General features: G+C 35.7%; 1 protein-coding gene across 2 annotated transcripts in view; it reads right to left on the reverse strand.

Moving 5' to 3' along the window:
- LOC120421982 (discoidin domain-containing receptor tyrosine kinase B) overlaps positions 1–19,709 on the reverse strand; it is a 527,019-nt gene that overhangs the window by 41,871 nt on the left and 465,439 nt on the right. For both annotated transcript variants that reach the window (XM_039585292.2, XM_039585291.2), the window contains exon 14: positions 7,484–7,576. In XM_039585292.2, the coding sequence (XP_039441226.1) occupies positions 7,484–7,576 (93 nt within the window). The remainder of the gene's footprint in view (positions 1–7,483; positions 7,577–19,709) is intronic.

Raw genomic sequence — 19,709 nt, forward strand, 5'->3', positions numbered from 1 at the left:
TAGGTAAATTTTAGAAAAGTTTAAACTTATTAATTGTAATACTAATGTAATTTCCAGGCCAAATTATGATTTTTGCTTAATTTCGGAAATTCCCCGTACAACATATAAAAATCCCGGGAATTTTGTGCCGGGAATTCCCGGGATGGACGTACTATTGCCAAGCACGTGGTTTTGTGCATTTGACAGCTGTCATTCGATCCAATTCTCAATATGCTGGAAGCTAGGCAGTAATTCCAAGTTATTTTTATAAATTTGAGCAATTCTGCGTGGTTTCTGGAAATCCCAAGTAATTCTGGGTAATCAAAATAATTCATGACATATTGCCAGTAATCCTGGTAATTCCATTTAGACTGGTCAGTAATCCTTGATGCTGGAAACCCCTTGACGGTAAGGACTGGTGCCTTAGCCCACTCGGCCATCAGACCGATGTAAAGCTGTAAGGATAAACGCATATATTAGCTTGACATTTCGGTCAAGTTGGTTTCCCATACTGATGGGCTACTTATTACATAAAATTGCATAAAAAAATGCAATATTTATTTTACACCCAGGCCTTTTACACGCAGCTGGATTACTACTTTTTTAGCTGTGTAACTAAAAAAAAGAATCAAATGTTTATAAAAGTGAATTCACAACTGATCCTTAGCTGTATGTCATCAGCGTGTGGGTAAAAAAAAAATTGTTAAATTCTAAAATGATGCCAACTTTCAAAAAGAGCTAATTAAAAAAATGGTTTTGGTGTTTTGTTTTGAAAACGTTTAGTTAAAATATTTTTGGTAAGATTGAACTCGATTTCACTTGGGAGTGTTACTATTTTATTTACTTCCAAACAACTTGGTACGTTAACAAAGGTATCTTATCCAAACCTAAAATAACCACTCTTTGCAGTTTAATGGTCATCCTTTAACACAACAAAACAAACGTGTTTTTTTCAAGGACCCACGAAACAGATGGACACTTTCCGCCGAATCTAATGGATGGTAACGAGGGATGATACTTCCAAAGTCTAATTAAGTTAAATATAAGAGGATTTCCGTCCAGATCCATGCCATTAACGAAGAGAAAGAAATGTCAGTGACAAACTAGAAAAAAAAACCGAATGCCCAGACAAAAAAGCTAAGCTTTTTATTCCGTTTTCAATTATTAATGGGATGATAACGCGTTTGCCGGATTACCTTTTTCGAACGAGTAAAGTTTATGCGCTCGTTCGTGTTCACATGTTTGTGAGTGAGTAAGGGGAGGCATAGAATTAGCTTTTGCTGTGGGAAATTTGTGGTTTCATAGCACATTTCGCTGCTCCGGGTTCGTGTTTTTATTTCCAACAGTTGTACCAGCTTGCACAAGCTAATCCTATCATTACCAGGCCTTGGAAAAAAAAACGTTGTTTTCCAACTTTCACGATACTCCGAGTATGTTTCGAAAATGCAACAGGTTGAAAGGTCGTTTGGCTACATGTTCACACGCGCGCGAGAGGGAGACTTGTTTTGTCGATCCCGAACACCACGTGCCCGGATGTTAAGGGATAGCACGGGCTCATGTTTGCGTCTAGATAATTATTCACCGGGCAAAGTTTAGTACACATGCGAAACTAATGAATCACCATTAAGTGCATCCGAAAAGTTGTTCCTTGTCATACAGTCCTGGCCGGAAACCTCGTTTTGGCACACCGAATGGAACTTCCCGTCCTGGGCGGTGAATCTCTCATAGCAAGGGCGTAAACGTGTGTTTGTGGGGCTTTTTGGCTGTATGTTTCTAGGGCTAATGATGATTTAAGGTCCCGGGAGGCACATTATTTCCATGTTTGCCGCTGTAGTGCTGTGTGTTATAAATTTTGTAGCACTGATAGTAGTGAGATAGTTGGATGATGGGAGTTGGGGGAGGGTTCTTACAAGTTACAAACCTACACTATTACCGAGTTGTGGGAATCGAAGTTGTTTCGTAATAGTTTAATGTTGCAATCGATAGTTAATAGTAGATTGATGAAGCAGTGAAGAAAGCAATTAGAATCCTTTTAACATATAAAAGTTGAAGTCTGCTGAAGATCCCACAAAAGGTAGGGGCAAAAATATTTTGTGCTCAAGATAACTTGCTCTCAACATAATTAGACTTTATAATTACAAAAAAACTAACATATTTAAATCGTGCACAAGCCAGATTATGAAAGGAAATTTGCAACCATTTTGGTACAAAAAACTTTAGTTTGTGAATTTAGAAAATAAAGAGTTTTAAATTTTATTTAAAATTATTAATTTTCTATCGGATAGTTTAGTCAAAACAAGAAAAGTTTTTCTTTTATTAATTTGTTTAAAATAACGAGAACAGATCATTGAAATCCCTAATTAAACCATCATAAAACATATTAACCTCAAAATATTATTGGAAGCAATTTTGTGCCACTCAGAAGCAAAACAAAAAAGTCCCCTTTACTGCCCAATTTTTTTTTATTTTTCCCGTATTCGGGAGGTCTTTTTGAGCAACTTTTGTTCTGGGTCATTCTCCGCCAACTCACACAGCAGTTGCCCCGAATCCTCTTCGATTTTCGTGAAACTTTGTTCTAAAAGGTAATTTTGGTCCCTGATCATGATTCCGAGGTCCATTTTTCGATATCTCGTGATGGTGGGGCGGTACGATTTCGTGTGAGTTGGTGGAGAATTACCCTTCTACGAATAATTTTACTTCTCTTGTTTTATGTTTTTCTTATTTCTTTTTTTAGTATTTTAATTTTGATTTATCTTGTTTATTGTATGTTTGTTTTTGATAGTAGTTGGCCTATTCTACCACCTCCTTTCATTACATTTTGTCTATCTAATTTTTTTTAAATATTTTTGCAGTAACTTTTTAATTTTTTTTGTTTGTTTTCACATTTTCTGCTATAAAATGGCTCCATTATCATTTAAGTTGTAAAAAAAGTCTGGGACATTACAAAAATTACTGCATACTTCTTTTTACTTCAGAGCAGTTCTCTACGGAATCGGTCTTTTTTCTTAAATTTTAATTTTTGTATTTTTTAATCCGGCTGAAACTTTTTTTCAATATTACGCCTATGTGAAATGTTATTCTTGATTTAAATTTTTTGAAAATATTTTTTTCGAAAAGATCGAAAAATTTCACGAATGTTTCATGTTTTGACATTGTAAATCGGACCATTAGTTGCAGATATATCGACATTAGAAAATTGTGGGTTGTTTGGGTGAGACTTAGAAAACATCAATTTCCCTGTTTTTTAATCTTTGCATGGCAATATCTCAGCAACTATGGGTCGTATCAACAAAGTTCAATAAAGCAAAATATAGAGAATTTTCTCAGCTTTTCAAAAATATTTTTTTCAAAGGTGGGCAAACATGGGCACTAATTTTGAAAAATGAAAAACAGCGACTATTTTCAAAAAAGTTACCTAAAAATGGTTATAACTTGAAAAAGGTGCACTTTATCAAAAATTCACTAAAGCACTTTTTGATTGCAAATTCGATTTTACATCGAAAGATGAAGTTCAAAAATTTTTGCGACCAATTTTTCAATTTTTTGAAAAAATCTGTATTGATTCAAAAAATCATAACTCGGTCAAAGATTTTTTGCCCATTCTGGAAATTTATGAAAAGTTGGCATTTGATGTCCTCTAAAACATATCAAAAAATAAAAAAAATTAAAAATAGTGTTTTTTTTGCAAATCAAGTTTTAGTGACAAAAAGTTAAATAAAAAATCACCAAAATTTTTTTTACCGTGTATAATTTTTTTTCAGTGTAGTCCATATCCATACCTACAACTTTCCCGAAGACACCAAATCGATCAAAAAATTCCTTCAAAAGATACAGATTTTTGAATTTTCATATATCATTTTTGTATGGACAGCTGCCAAATTTGTATGGAAAATTATATGGACAAACTAATGATGCAAAATGGCTTCTTTGAGCATACCGAAGGCACCAAAAAAGTTTCAGCCGGATTAAAAAATACAGAAAAAATCGAATGACCGAAATCTCAGAGAATTGCTCTTCAAATAAAGGAAATGTTAGTGAAAAACACAGCCAAAGTTGGCCCCTAAAAAATGCCATTTTGAAAAACATTGGCAAAGTCACATAAACAAGTAAAACTTACAACCCATGAATATACTAAAATTTTAGGAGTTCTTCATTCCAATGCTTTAAAATATCAAAAATTGGTTGAAAAATTGATTTTTGGCGATTTTTTAAATAGAAGCCCGCCTTAAGGCGGGGCTGAGTTGTAGAGGGATAACTTGGCAGATTTCTTAGATTTCCAAAATGAATGATCCCAGCTTAATTATATCCAGTTAGACGATTCCGAATGTTATCCTGTAAAAAAATTACCTTAGCCAATTTATAGAAATTTGTACATTTTCATTTAATTGTTTAAAAGTTATGATAAAAAAGCTATTTAAACGACTACAAAAAGGTGGCTTTCAACATAACCTCATATGGCCGGGTCTGATCGCCACGAAAAAGCCGTGTACAGGGATGCCATTTTCTTCAAAGGCGGTGTCTGTACGTTCAAGTCAAAAAGTCTGTAGGTAGCTTGATTTGTTTATTCATTGTTTGAATTACTCTATAAATAAGAGGAAGGCACCAACCACCTAAAGGTGGATCAAGTACCGTTTTTTTTACTTTTAAAAGTTGATTGGAATTGCAATCCATGCAATTATGTCCAAGACACAGATTTTTTTCGTGATTTACGCCTTTTATGGGAGAAAAAATATTAAAGGAAGTTAAGAAAAGTCGACAGTAATTTTATAGCTCATAACATCAAAAAATCAACCAATTTTGTCTTATTGGTAAAAAGTTAAAGGTATTTTAAGCTAAACCATATGTAATTTTGAAAAAATGAAAGAAAATCTAGGTTGAATCAAGATAAATATGAAACGTCCCTAGTAAGAATATGCTTCCGATTTAGAAGAAAATAAAAGTATCGTGAAATTATAAAATACATTTTCGAATTGACCATGATATATATATATTTTTTGAGGGATGGTCAAGCCTTGTACTAAAAACATGTTTGGTGGACATTACTCGAAAATAGAGCGTCCAATTGCCAGCGGTTACAACATTTCCGGAAAACGGAAAATTTTTAACGAATTTCCAGGAAATTTCTAATTTATCGAAATTACCGTAAACTGGGGTGACTTTGATAGCCCGAGGTGACTTTGATAGGTTTTTCAAATGCCCGTCAAATTGATATCCAAACATTTTTGAGAATTTTGAGTATGTAAGCATTAAGGGATAGCTTGTTATCGAACATGTATGCAAAAATGTGATTGTTACATTGGATGTATCCAAATTAGTGGCCAAATCAAATTTCTAGCAATGTCACCCCGGCCTATCAAAGTCACCCCAGTTTACGGTAATTCTGATCCTGTTTTTTTAACAATATTGTATAGAATATCATCTTTAATGGTCAAAATGAGTGTGTGGATAAATGAATGGCATTGGCACATAAAGTTGAAATGAAAACGAAAATCAGGCAAAAAATATGTTTTTGATGGCATTTTGATTTTTTCCGGAACAAGTCTTACTGGTTTCAGGTCATGAATAATCTTCTTGCAACCTTGGTACCAATTCAATTTTCATCCAAGTTAATCGCGGTAAATAAAAAGAAAAATTGTTTTTTTTTAAATAAAAACTCGATTATGATCATGGTCTGAAGGGATTAAAACCTCATTTAAAAATTTTATAACACCAATTTTCGTTAAATATAGTTACCATAATAAAAATATGATTTTTTCAGCACTTGTTATAAAAAGTATTTCTTTTCAACATTGTTTTGATTTTAAAAGGTAATAGACTAAACACATGGACATTTGACATACAATCCCATACAAAGGGTGTTTTTCGTAATTGCAAAAAATATTGTATGGAACTCGTTGCTAAACTTGATTTTTTCAGCACTCGCGCATCTTGTTAGTAAACTACTATTTTTAGCAATAGATTTTTTTTTTGTATGAAAAGTTCAGTCTAAAAAATGGGTAAATTTCTTTTCAGGGCGTAACGTCATGATTCGAATTCCCGGATGCTTCGAAACCCGGACACCTCATCTTTTTTTTATCAATTATTTGGATATAAGTTTGCATTATGAATGTCAAAACTGTGTTATTTGATGAACATCAACATCAACTTTCATTTCAAGTTTGTTTGAACCCTGTAGTTAATGTCAAAACAATTAAATTAAATAAAATTATAAGATTATCAAAAATGCGAAAGATTTCACGTGAAATATTTCATAGGCGTCCGAAGCACCGGGAAGGCAAAGCAGAAATTTATGGGATTGATTTTCTTAGATTCTAGCAAATTTTTATATAAAATATCGATTGTTTTGATGTTAACAGCTTATTTGAGACTTAAAGAATGCCATCCACTAACATTTCAGTCCAAATTTGTGCGATTCACTAGCAAAAACGAGTGTCCGGAATTTGAAGCAAAAGTGTCCGGATTTCGAATCAGCTTTTATCAGTGTCCGGGATTCGAAGCACAATAAGGAATTTTAATTTTCAAATTATGATGAAAAATTGTTAGAAAAGACATATTTTGCATGCATTCTCTTAAAACTGACTGTTAATACTACATCCTGATGATATTTCTTCATTTCCAACTTATTACATGTTTTTTTGTGAGCTATAACGAAAATGATATGCTACTAAGTATCCGGATTTCGAATCATGACGTTCTATATATTTTATGAGGAACCTAAGCAATACTTACAACTGTGCTGAAAATACCATATAGATTTACAACATTCAGTTCTCTTGGTACGTATTTTTGAATATTTAATAGCCTTTTTGTATGGACAGCTGTCAAAATTGTTTGAAAACTAGTAAGGACGAACTTTTGATGCAAAATGTCTAATATCAGTTTTTGTAGCAAATTTGACGATTTTTGCTGCTGTACCATTTTGTCATAAAAGTGATCAATTTTTAATTACTTGAGTTTTTATTCAAATTTAAGTTTGAAATAGTTAGATTAAGAATTTGTTTTTAATCTCTTTCAAATTAATATTAAAAATGAATAAAAGTTGCAATAACCGATCAATTGTAGTAGCAAAAAGGTCAATATCCTAAATTCGAGCTTGCTATGCTAAAAAAATCTAAAGCATCGTTCAGTAATCGATTCAAAGTCCAGATTTAAATTTTGTTTTACAATCTTGTCAAATCTGTTCCAGTATCACCAAAATTTTCAATGTTTTTACTCCTCAAGAACTGGAACTCTAGTTGCCAACTTGAGTTACTTTTGCAAATAACAACCATGATTTTAAAATTCCATGGTATGAAAGAATAATCCAGCATCATTTGAATGCGCCACTTGGCAAACATTTTCCATAATAATTCTGAAAAAATAAAACAACACCAACAGTGACATCCTGCAAAAAGGGGCCAGCCGCAATACATAATTCCAGTTGAAATTGCACGACCACGCGCACTTCTGTTGCTCCTGCACTAGTAGTGATAGCATTATAAAAACACAGTAGAATTGCACTTACCTAGCTGCTAAATCACGATGCACTACATTCATTTGCTCTAGATACTTCATACCGGAGGCTATTTGTGTTGCGATGTAAATTAAACATCCGTAGCTGCGTGGGTGAGTGGGAGAGGAAAAGAGAACGAGAATGAGACAGTGAGAACAAAATGAAAATTGAATTGGAAATAATGGTGTTTGTGCTCTTGTTGTTTGTGTGATTGTATGTGGGCCACCCCATAACACCCAGAGCGTCGTCCCCGGTATCTTTCGTTGGAGATCTGCCATTACCGACCCAGCTGGAGGGTCCTGAATCTTTTTCCTGTATGCTTTGTTGTTTTTACCAGGAAAAATCCCACTTTATTCCTATTGAGCCCTGCAGTGAAAATTATACTCTGCCGTGTGCTCGTGTGCATTTCGAGTGTAGTGTGTTAGTCAACGGCTAACAATGGAAAGCGAAAAATATAAAGGAGCAAACTTTTGGAACAATGCAATGGCTCTGGCCAGGAAAAGTGAAAGGAGAGACACACTTCCTGGCCGAATGCGATTACATTATCCTCGTTGTCCTAGATATTTTTCGAGCTTTTTTGCTTCGAAGCCAATCTGGGGTGTACAAAGTTTGTTAAAGTTGGGGAGCTTCAAGAAGCCACACTATTCATTTCTGAACGCAAAAGAAATCATGTTTCGATCAATTTATTGAACAGTAAGATTAGAAATGTAAAATATAGTGTTATTTAATCATTCCTATTGTTGATAGGGATGACAATATCGTTTATTCTTCTGCTATGCCCTAAACTACGCTTTAGTGATTTAGAATTTTTAAATCCAAGATAGAGACTAAAATGGCAGCGATGAAATATTGTTTTTTTCTTCTAATTTTCTTACTTTAAACATCAAATTTGAGATCTGCGACCCTTTTTCAAGTCAAATTTGAAGGGATGACATTTTTTAATATTTCATCACCGCCAACAAACAAAAATAAGACAACAGAAAAAAATGTTTATTTGTGGTTCTATTATCAGAAAAAAAAATTGCCAGGACCTTCGGATAATCGAGTTTGGACTGTATTCAAATTTGACTAAAACGGGGTCACACAATTCGAATTTGATGTCTGGCAGGTTCCCCCGGGAGACATTTACCGAACCATAAATTTGTTGGCAAGATGGGTATCAAAATTCATGGTTTTTGATACTGGACATGAAATGGCCACCACTACCAAGGTAGCATTGTTTGAAAAAAATAAAAATATATTAAGTTATTATCAAATCAACAAATCAGCAATTACTCAAAAAGTAAACATCGAATAAATTGTCTAGAGTTTAGTGCAAAATTCGTTGTCATATTGGTCATGTGAATTTGACGTACTTAACTAAACATCATTATTTATAGATAGTGACTTAACGTGAAGACTTCCATCATTGTCATGATTTTTCGTTCAAAGATATAAATTTTGCGTCGCTTTCAATATTTTGACAAAATTCCTTCAACAAGTTGTTTAGAATAGTGCCCAACACATGCTGATTCCTTTTGGTAATGATTATCCCATTGCTTGTAAAGTTATGGAAATCGTCATTAATCAATGATTGCCAAATTGGACGTCAATGACTGTGCCACAAAATTATATAAATTTTGAAGCACAATTGATTTAGATCAAAAATTCTTTCAGTGGCTTCAAGAAGGCAACAATGGGCACATGCTGATTCCTTTTAGTGCAGAAATTCGTTAAATTGAATTTAATACAGAATATTTTATAGTGATGATCAATTTTCTTCGAAAATGATCAACGGCTTCACCTTAAGGGACCCCAATACGGACCAAGTGAGACCAAAACGGTTAAAATCGGTTCAGCCAGTTCAAGTGCAATTATTTTGATAAACATCCAACCACCCACACAGATATTTGCTCAGAAAATGAATCTGAGTCGATATCTGGAGATTTATTTAAAAGGATCAATGAACCAAATTTCCAGTTTTATGGGTTTTGTTTTTAAACCGCCTTGAGTCAGGGGTATTAACCACCCAAAAGCAAAAAACTGAAAATTTGGTTTATTGGACCTTTAAAAAAAACTCCAGATTGTATAAGTGATGTTGGGTCTACCCAAGTAACACCAAGCACTTAATTGAAGTATTTATTCAGTACTAAATCAGCACTCGAATGCTTTGAAGTAGTAAATAAGCTTTGCGAATGCCTCAAAGTACCAAAACTTTGCAGCATTACAACTGGCATTAAATCACCATTTACGACCTTGAAAATGTGCTTCAAAGCATTTGATGTTTATCAACAAAGTAACCCATCCATACGGGAAACATTTCAGCCAGTCACGCTGTTGTTGACTTTTATCCTTCTTCCGGTATACAGTTCCAATAAGCGTACGGGCTAAGGCGCATTTCCCCCAGTGTGCAACAGTTTTATTTTTGCGTGAACTGGGTTCAATTCCCGCTGACTGAAGTGTTTTTTTGTTTATTTTTTTTTGTAGAAAACTGCAGCCTGTAATTAAGCCAAATGCACAAAGGACATTATCAAAAGTTCTCTGGTAAATTGAATGACTTTTCTCGCAAGCAAAAAGCTGCTTTCCGGAAGTCTGATACACTTTGTGAAATTTTGCCAACCGTGGACCAAGCACTCCTCGGAAAAACAGTTTAGGTTAGCCGTTAGCCATTACTTGTCCCGATTAACCCCAAGCCTTCCGTATTGATTGTACTGTACTTGACTGGATGGCCGCAATTTGCTGAGTGACTCGTCAATAATTTTCGTCCAACAAAATGACAATGGGTTTTTCTCATGAACCAGAAACTCGAAACAGCAGAAAGAAAGTCTTCCTTAATGTTCCATGCATCAACCACATCGATTAAAACTTTCAAAACAAACACTCATTTCAGAATACATCAGTTGGCTGGCGCGCATCCTGGAGATCGACGAGAAAAATGCAAGAATAACATCAAAGTGTCACACTCACACATGAAACGCAACAGGAGAAAAAAAAACAAAGGAGGCCCACCACCAAGTGTGGAGCAGCTAGCTGTCCTTTTTTTTCCCCCAGCCTTGACGTCGATAAAGCAGTTTTTTTTGTTCGAGCTTTCGGTTAGGCATTAAATCGGCATCACTGTGCGCCACTTGAAATATTTCTCAAGGGAAAAGTGCTGATTTAATGTTTTGAAGCATTATTTGCTGGTATTAAATGCCAATACAATGCTGATTTAATGCCGCTATTTAGTGCCTCGCGGTTACTTGGGTAAGAGGTCTAATTAAAAAAATCATTTTCCAAGTGATTTTATAGCCTTCCCTCAGTGAGGTGAGGAAGGCAAAAACTGCTTTAAAATAACTATTTTCAATAATTTTTATTGAAATCAAATAAACAACTGCACTGTCTTGTAAAAAGTCTATGAAAATATTTAAGAAAGTATATACACTCAACCCCAGGTGGTTGGTCACTTTTTCGTTTGACACTTTTTTAGTTTGTACCCCGCTGGTTGGTCAAAGTCAAACTAAAAAGTGACGAACTGTCACTTTTTACACGGCGCTCACGCACACTATCAAAACAAACGTTTGATAGTGTGTGTGAACTCCGTGTAAAAGGGGTGTCAAACTAAAAAGTGACCCCGTTCGTTTGACAACAGTTGGTGTCAAACCATCGGGGTTTGAGTGTACATCGCTAACACTCATAAGCGTCTTAGAGAGCCTGGAGCTTAATAGAGAACGGACATCTCAAGCCTGAAGTGCCGATCGAGGCGCGGGAGCTGTCAAGCGGAGGTGCCTATCGAGCATAATCCTTTGTCTTTTGCTCGATTGGTACCTCCGTTTGAGATGTCCGTTCTCTGATAGGCTCCAGGCTCTCTAAAGCGTCCTATGCGCAAGCGTAAAAGCGGCTTGAAGACTTGTCGTTCTTTTGAGTGAGAACGACCCAAGTAACGTTTAAGGCTTTATCAAAGCTGTCACAACCGCTATAAAACCTATCAGCCAAAACCAACATTAAAACCCCTTAGTCGTAACAAACTCCCCAGAACCTTGATAAACCCCACTTAAAACCCAAAAGGACCTCCGCAAAAGGTTGTTACGGCCTATTTATAAAACCTACATAGGAGTTCAAAGCTTTACAACTGAATCCTAACAACATCCTCATAGCCTTGATAAAACCTTTGTTAAAACCTAGTCAGGAGTCATCTTATGCCAAATAGGTTTTATTTTGGCAAAAATAAGTCTTCGTCTTGCCAAATGAAATTATGGAGATGGTTGTCAAAAATGGCGATGATAAATAATAGATATCAGAAGTAATCCAAATAATTTAAAAAGTTATTTCTCGCAATTGATGTCTCAAATTCAGCTGCGGTTGAAATTTTATTGATAAATGTAGGGGAGATAGAGCCAAAAAACTCAACTCGCTTCATCAAAAATCAATATTTTGTAATCATAATGTTTAATGTTAAAAAAATATTTTATTGCAATTCTTTGAAAAAAATGTTTAAAATATTTTTCAACATCTATCGCTATATTAAGCATACCAGAAATTCAGCATAAATATGTGTTTTCATCAAATTGAAATCAAATTTTTCAGTTTTCTATTTTTTTAATCAACATGGCGGTCAATCATATTCAATCAGAGCACGCGTTTAGCGCCATATTTACACACTGCTATTTGGCCGCGATAAATGCTCTTTCAGGAGCTTATAGTTTTAAATGAGCTTTTTGCATGCCTAATGGCACTTGACAGCTACAACACCCTAGGTTTTAACAAAGCATGCGATAAAACCGTTTGGCATGGCATTGCCATCTGGTTTTCAAGCCTCTATTAAAACTTTCATAAAACCTCATTGAAAGCCAGTTGGCTTTTATTTCCACCCGGTTTTATGCCCAAGGCATTAAACCCTGTTAGAACCTATTAATTAGCTCTTGCTTGTTGGTTGCGGTGAATGCCCAAATAAAAATATTTAGCAATCAAGATGCTATAATAAAACCTCAATAAAACTTGGTGGTGGCTAGTTGGTACAAATGTTACTTGGGGAGCCGGGATTTCGAATATGATGTATATGATTTTGTATAAAATCAAAAGTTGAATCAGAAAAAATATGGTAAAAATAAGACGTAAAACACTAATATGACTAAATCTCTGGTAATAAATTTTGGAAAAGCCTTAAATTTTGGGCACAAGCAGTTTATGGTACATGTCTGGAGTTTTTTTTGAAAATGTTCAAAACCAAATTTTCAGTTTTTGTTTTTTGGGTGTTTTTTAATACCCCTGAGTCAAGGCAGTTTCAAAAACACCCAAAAAGCAAAAACTAAAAGTTTGACTTATTTTAGTTTAAAAAAAAACTCCAGATGTTTTCGCATTGCTTTTTGTTTGAAATTGAGTTCTTGGAGTTTGATAGTTTTTTTTGTATGAACAATTGTCCATGAAGGGGGGTTGGAGGGGTTGAGATTCTAAAAAAAAGTGTCCACGTGGTTTAAGGAAGGTCCCTTTAATAAAATAGCTCTCAAAAATCAGGTTTTAAGTTCCTGGTATCAAGCCAAAATTTAATCGAAATTCGCACCAAAACCTTTAAATTTGCAATAATTGATTTCTGAGAAAAGTGTTTTTCCAGAAGCAAACCTTAAACCTTTCAAAAACCTAATATAACAACAATTATTTCTCATAAGTAGAACATACAATTTGCTTGCATATTCAAAATAATTTCTACAAGCTCAAAATCTCACCAGTCACCCACAATTAAACGACTTAAAATTCAAAACCAACCTTTCTAACCCATCACGTGGAAAGTCACCTTCGACCTTATACACGCGTCACATCATCGTCACCAATTCCGCAAATATTTGCCATTCGAGTGGTCTCTCCACTTTTCCTCGCAAACACAACATCACACCAAAATATGGTAGACGTATGCTCCAGGGCATTCTGAACCTTCCCCCCTCACCCTTTCAGTAGTGTTAGAGCCGGATGCCAATTCTCATCACCGGAGCTGGAGCAACATTCCGCCGGGGAACTCAGGTTGATGACTGCTTCCGAGCACCAGAAGTAGCAGCTTTTTGCACTCAGCATAAGCTCGCAAAACCACACACCTCCCGAAGCAGTCGTCAACGCGGGGTGTCTTTGGGTCAATTTACACTTTAAAAATATTAGACATTTTCAAAAACTGGAATCATTTTAGAATTACAATTTTGTCACTTTTTGTGATGGATTTTTTCAGTGTGCCTTTATGGCCACGGGCCCTGTGTGCGCGCCGGGAGGATTATAATATCCACCAAACTGGTCCAAAACGACACACAGCTGAGCTGTTTTGCGGTTCATCTTGGGCTTGGGAGCCAACGACGACGGGGCAAAGCCTCCTAAGTGAAAAAGGATAATATCATCCAAAACATATACGGGTAATTCTCCGCCAACTCACACAGCAGTTGCCCCGACCCCTCTTTGATTTGCGTGAAACTTTGTCCTAAGGGGTAACTTTTGTCCCTGATCACGAATCCGAGGTCCGTTTTTTGATATCTCGTGACGGAGGGGCGGTACGACCCCTTCCATTTTTGAACATGCGAAAAAAGAGGTGTTTTTCAATAATTTGCAGCCTGAAACGGTGATGAGATAGAAATTTGGTGTCAAAGGGACTTTTATGTAAAATTAGACGCTCGATTTGATGGCGTACTCAGAATTCCGAAAAAACGTATTGTTCATCGAAAAAAACACTAAAAAAGTTTTAAAAATTCTCCCATTTTCCGTTACTCGACTGTAAAATGTTTTGGAACATGTCATTTTATGGGAAATTTAATGTACTTTTCGAATCTACATTGACCCAGAAGGGTCATTTTTTCATTTAGAACAAAATTTTTCATTTTAAAATTTCGTGTTTTTTCTAACCTTGCAAATTACAAAAATTTTGATATGTATACATAAGGGGTTTGCTTATAAACATCACGAGTTATCGCAATTTTACGAAAAAAAGTTTTGAAAAAGTTGGTCGTCATCGATCATGGCCGTTCATGGTCACCCGCGACAGACACGGACGACGAAACAAAGAGAAACGCAAAAAGTAACTTTTTCAAAACTTTTTTTCGTAAAATCGCGATAACTCGTGATGTTTATAAGCAAACCCCTTATGTATACATATCAAAATTTTTGTAATTGTCTGCTCTACAACTTTGTAGAACATTGTTACACTCTAAAAAATAACCCTGCAAAGTTAGAAAAAACACGAAATTTTAAAATGAAAAATTTTGTTCTAAATGAAAAAATGACCCTTCTGGGTCAATGTAGATTCGAAAAGTACATTAAATTTCCCATAAAATGACATGTTCCAAAATTTTTTACAGTCGAGTAACGGAAAATGGGACAATTTGTAAAACTTTTTTAGTGTTTTTTTCGATGAAAAATACGTTTTTTCGAAATTCTGAGTACGCCATCAAATCGGGCGTCTAATTTTACATAAAAGTCCCTTTGACACCAAATTTCTATCTCATCACCGTTTCAGGCTGCAAATTATTGAAAAATACCTCTTTTTTCGCATGTTCAAAAATGGAAGGGGTCGTACCGCCCCTCCGTCACGAGATATAAAAAAACAGACCTCGGATTTGTGATCAGGGACAAAAGTTACCCCTTAGGACAAAGTTTCACGCAAATCGAAGAGGGTTCGGGGCAACTTTTCCCGATTTCGTGTGAGTTGGTAGAGAATTACCCATACAAGTCAGCCTTTTTCCCCCGAAAGAAGCGAGGTCTGGCGGAAAGGCACGAAGTGGCCACAACGGTCGTTTCCCGGGAACCACACCAGCTCTCCGAACCGGATGACAATGTAGGTTAAAACAAGAGTGCAATAAGAGAATAATAATTCTCCACCATATTGCATTTGCCAGGCAGGCAGGCAGGATCAGGATCAGGCCAGCCAGCCAAAGGACCACGACTCAGGACTTCCACTCAAGTGTCGGGTTGTTTAGCCATATCTCTCTCCCTTCTCGACCTGGGCTTCTCTTCATCTGCTGGCGCTGGTTGGCTGGCTGGGGTGCTTTGCATACATTTACCGCACACAGAAGTGAATGAACGAAACGAACGAACGTCGTTACATAACCCTCTAAGCCATGCGGCCACCAGCTTCCAGGACCTGAAGGACCAGGTCGTAACGTATGGTAGAGCAGCGCGCACAGTGATGTTATTTAACCATTTTCAAGACCTCACAAAGCTTGGCTGACTGTTTTGGCATCGGATGGGTAGTTTGAGGGGTGAGCCCTTAAAGTGTTGGCGAAAGTTGAGTCGTTTAGGGAAATTGAAATTCTTTGTTCTATTTTGGGAGTGCGATTTTCGGCGATAGTCTGGTGTTACTCAATATTGTGTGTGTGGTCCAATCCAATACCCGCTAACCGGTAGCGAAATTATGGGAAAGTATAATTTGTATCAGACTGTGTACATGGGTAATTCTCCGCCAACTCACACAGCAGTTGCCCCGACCCCTCTTCGATTTGCGTGAAACTTTGTCCTAAGGGGTAACTTTTGTCCCTGATCACGAATCCGAGGTCCGTTTTTTGATATCTCGTGACGGAGGGGCGGTACGACCCCTTCCATTTTTGAACATGCGAAAAAAGAGGTGTTTTTCAAAAATTTGCAGCCTGAAACGGTGATGAGATAGAAATCTGGTGTCAAAGGGACTTTTATGTAAAATTAGACGCCCAATTTGATGGCGTACTCAGAATTCCGAAAAAACGTATTTTTCATCGAAAAAAACACTAAAAAAGTTTTAAAAATTCTCCCATTTTCCGTTACTCGACTGTAAAAAATTTTGGAACATGTCATTTTATGGGAAATTTAATGTACTTTTCGAATCTACATTGTCCCAGAAGGGTCATTTTTTCATTTAGAACAAAATTTTTCATTTTAAAATTTCGTGTTTTTTCTAACTTTGCAGGGTTATTTTTTAGAGTGTAACAATGTTCTACAAAGTTGTAGAGCAGACAATTACAAAAATTTTAATATATAGACATAAGGGGTTTGCTTATAAACATCACGAGTTATCGCGATTTTACGAAAAAAAGTTTTGAAAAAGTTGGTCGTCATCGATCATGGCCGTTCATGGTCACTCGCGACAGACACGGACGACGAAACAAAGAGAAACGCAAAAAGTAACTTTTTCAAAACTTTTTTTCGTAAAATCGCGATAACTCGTGATGTTTATAAGCAAACCCCTTATGTCTATATATCAAAATTTTTGTAATTGTCTGCTCTACAACTTTGTAGAACATTGTTACACTCTAAAAAATAACCCTGCAAAGTTAGAAAAAACACGAAATTTTAAAATGAAAAATTTTGTTCTAAATGAAAAAATGACCCTTCTGGGACAATGTAGATTCGAAAAGTACATTAAATTTCCCATAAAATGACATGTTCCAAAATTTTTTACAGTCGAGTAACGGAAAATGGGAGAATTTTTAAAACTTTTTTAGTGTTTTTTTCGATGAAAAATACGTTTTTTCGGAATTCTGAGTACGCCATCAAATCGGGCGTCTAATTTTACATAAAAGTCCCTTTGACACCAGATTTCTATCTCATCACCGTTTCAGGCTGCAAATTTTTGAAAAACACCTCTTTTTTCGCATGTTCAAAAATGGAAGGGGTCGTACCGCCCCTCCGTCACGAGATATCAAAAAACGGACCTCGGATTCGTGATCAGGGACAAAAGTTACCCCTTAGGACAAAGTTTCACGCAAATCGAAGAGGGGTCGGGGCAACTTTTCCCGATTTCGTGTGAGTTGGTAGAGAATTACCCACATGCCAAATGCTGATACAGCTTATCTCAGTCCCGGGTATTAGGTGGTGATAGCCCTCGCGCTGCTTCCAACGACCCATTTCAGAATGACAGAGCTCCTTGCGGTCCAATTCCGAGGTCGCTGGGCATTGTTCGGCCCCGCCTAAACATAGAAGCAAGCATCTGAAGGAAACTCGATCTATATTTAGACTTCCAATCCCCTCAGGCAAATCAGGGATCAGCGCGTATTTAATAATATGAGAAGAAGAGAAAACGTGTTTCAACACTACGGATCAATTCACTGCTAGAGTGTAAACCTTCTGATAGCCGACTGCTTAGCGTCCCAGACCACCAATCCAAAGGTGTGAGTTCGAATCCCACCTGATTCATTTTCGTTTTTATTCATATTCAAATTCCTGATTCCAAATTTCAAAGGTACCGACCGGAATTTGATCACTGAACCTTCTGCTTGGGAGACAGAAGCCGTAACCATTAAGCCACAGAGCCGGTTGATAGTCTGGTGTTACTCAAAATTGTAACTTTACTCACATTGTTTACGATTATCATCGTAGTTAAAACTTGAAGTCTTTGAAAACAGGGCGTTTAACAAACTAGAAGTGATCTGCATGTTTTGTCTTCCTTTATTCTATTAGGTACCTATTACAACGACGCTGTTGTGCTAACTTGTCGTTTTTGACGTTCCGAGAAAAACGCGTTTTTATGTATGACCTGTGCCCTGTCCTGAAGTTTGAATGAATTTGGTTGCTGGAGTTCCGAGATATAATTGAAAATGTTTACGGTACTCGAGCTCGTACTTGTGGAACCATCCATAAACCACGTAGAAACTTACAAAACAAAACTATTTTTGTATGGAGCGTGGACAACTTTTGGAAACAACTTAGAAAAGTGTCCAAAAATGTCAGCAGTAGTTCGAGATACAAAATATAACCTCCTGACACATTAATTATTCTGAAAAAAAAGTAGAATAACATTAATTTTGGGATTTTTTTCAATTCCAACAGTTGCACTTATGATTCAACTTGTTTCAGTTTGTATTTTTAGAACAAACTTAAGATAAAAACGGTACTTAATCCACCTTTAGGTGGTTGGTGCCTTCCTCTCATTTAAAGAGTAATTACAATCCCCTAAAGTGTCCACATGGACTTCCTACAGACTTTTTGTCAAGATTATACAGACACCGCCTATCAGGAAAATGGCATCCCTCTACAAGGCTTCTTTCGTGGCGATCAAACGGGACCATTTGAGGTTATGTAAATTCAGACCATTTTTTAAACTGCTTGTAATTTTAGATCGGTAAGTCAGATCTTGAAAATTCTTAATCCACAAGAAAGGTCTTCTCATATGCTTTTTAAAAATATATAACATGTGAGGGTTTCATGAAAAAACCACCCTTTTTACCATAATTTTAATTTAATATGAAACGGTTTTTTCACAAGACTTTTTTAAATACATGATAAAACTGCATGAATTTAAATAGCAACTTAGGGAACGTTAAGACGGATCGATTAAATCCATTCCGGCCAAAATCAGTTGAGCCTGTGACGAGATATTCCAGTGACATTGATTTGGTACACATGTCTACATACAGCCAAAAACACAGACATTTGCTCAGCTGGTGATTCTGAGTCGATATGTACAAATGAAGGTAGGTCTAGGAGGTCTAACTAAAAAGTTTGGAAGGCAAAAACGGGAAGTCTGATATTTGGAACCATGAAAGAAGGACTCTAGAACAACTTTGTTTTTAAAATTTATTGGACATAACTGGAACAAACAACTTTTCGGAAGATAACAAAGCTGTTATTTAAAAGTGTAGTATCTAAGAATTTTGTTTAACAAAATTTCGGTTATGGATCATTGTGATATGGTACCACCCTAACATATTATTTGTTAAGATTTACACACACACAAAATCAAAATTCCAAGCAACTATTGATATAAAAAAATACAATTTCAGGAAATTAAAAAAATATTTAAAAAATAATAATTTATGAACCATACTAATGTACTTGGATTTTATTTCATGAAAAAATAAATGTATTTTTTGAATTCAGCTGCCCAAAATTACCCTTATATGATATATTTGGTAGAATATCTGACATTTTTTAATTTTGTCACTGAAATTCATCAAATAATTGATTAAATAAGTTGAAGTGTCTGGGTTTCGAAGCGTCCGGGAATTCTAATCATGACGTTATAGGATTTTTCATCAGAAAAGTCTCTGAAAATTGATGGATTCATGTAAATATCCATATTTATTTCTAGTGATCTGTTTTGGTTTTATTGAGATTTGGATAATTTAAATAATTTAAAAAGTAAAACATATATATATATAAATTTTAATTACAAGCCTAGCTTTCAACATTTGGATGAAAAAAGTGTTTTAAATGCAGCTTACACGCGTCCAGTTGCTTTACAATCATTTGTTTTCAAAATATCGATGAATTGAAGGATTTTTTTTTCGCGAAAAAAGATTTTTCGCGGAACCGTACATTGGTATTTTATGAAAATTTAAAATGT

The sequence above is a fragment of the Culex pipiens genome, chromosome 2 (genome assembly GCF_016801865.2).
Source record: "Culex pipiens pallens isolate TS chromosome 2, TS_CPP_V2, whole genome shotgun sequence".
Classification (NCBI taxonomy): domain Eukaryota; kingdom Metazoa; phylum Arthropoda; class Insecta; order Diptera; family Culicidae; genus Culex; species Culex pipiens.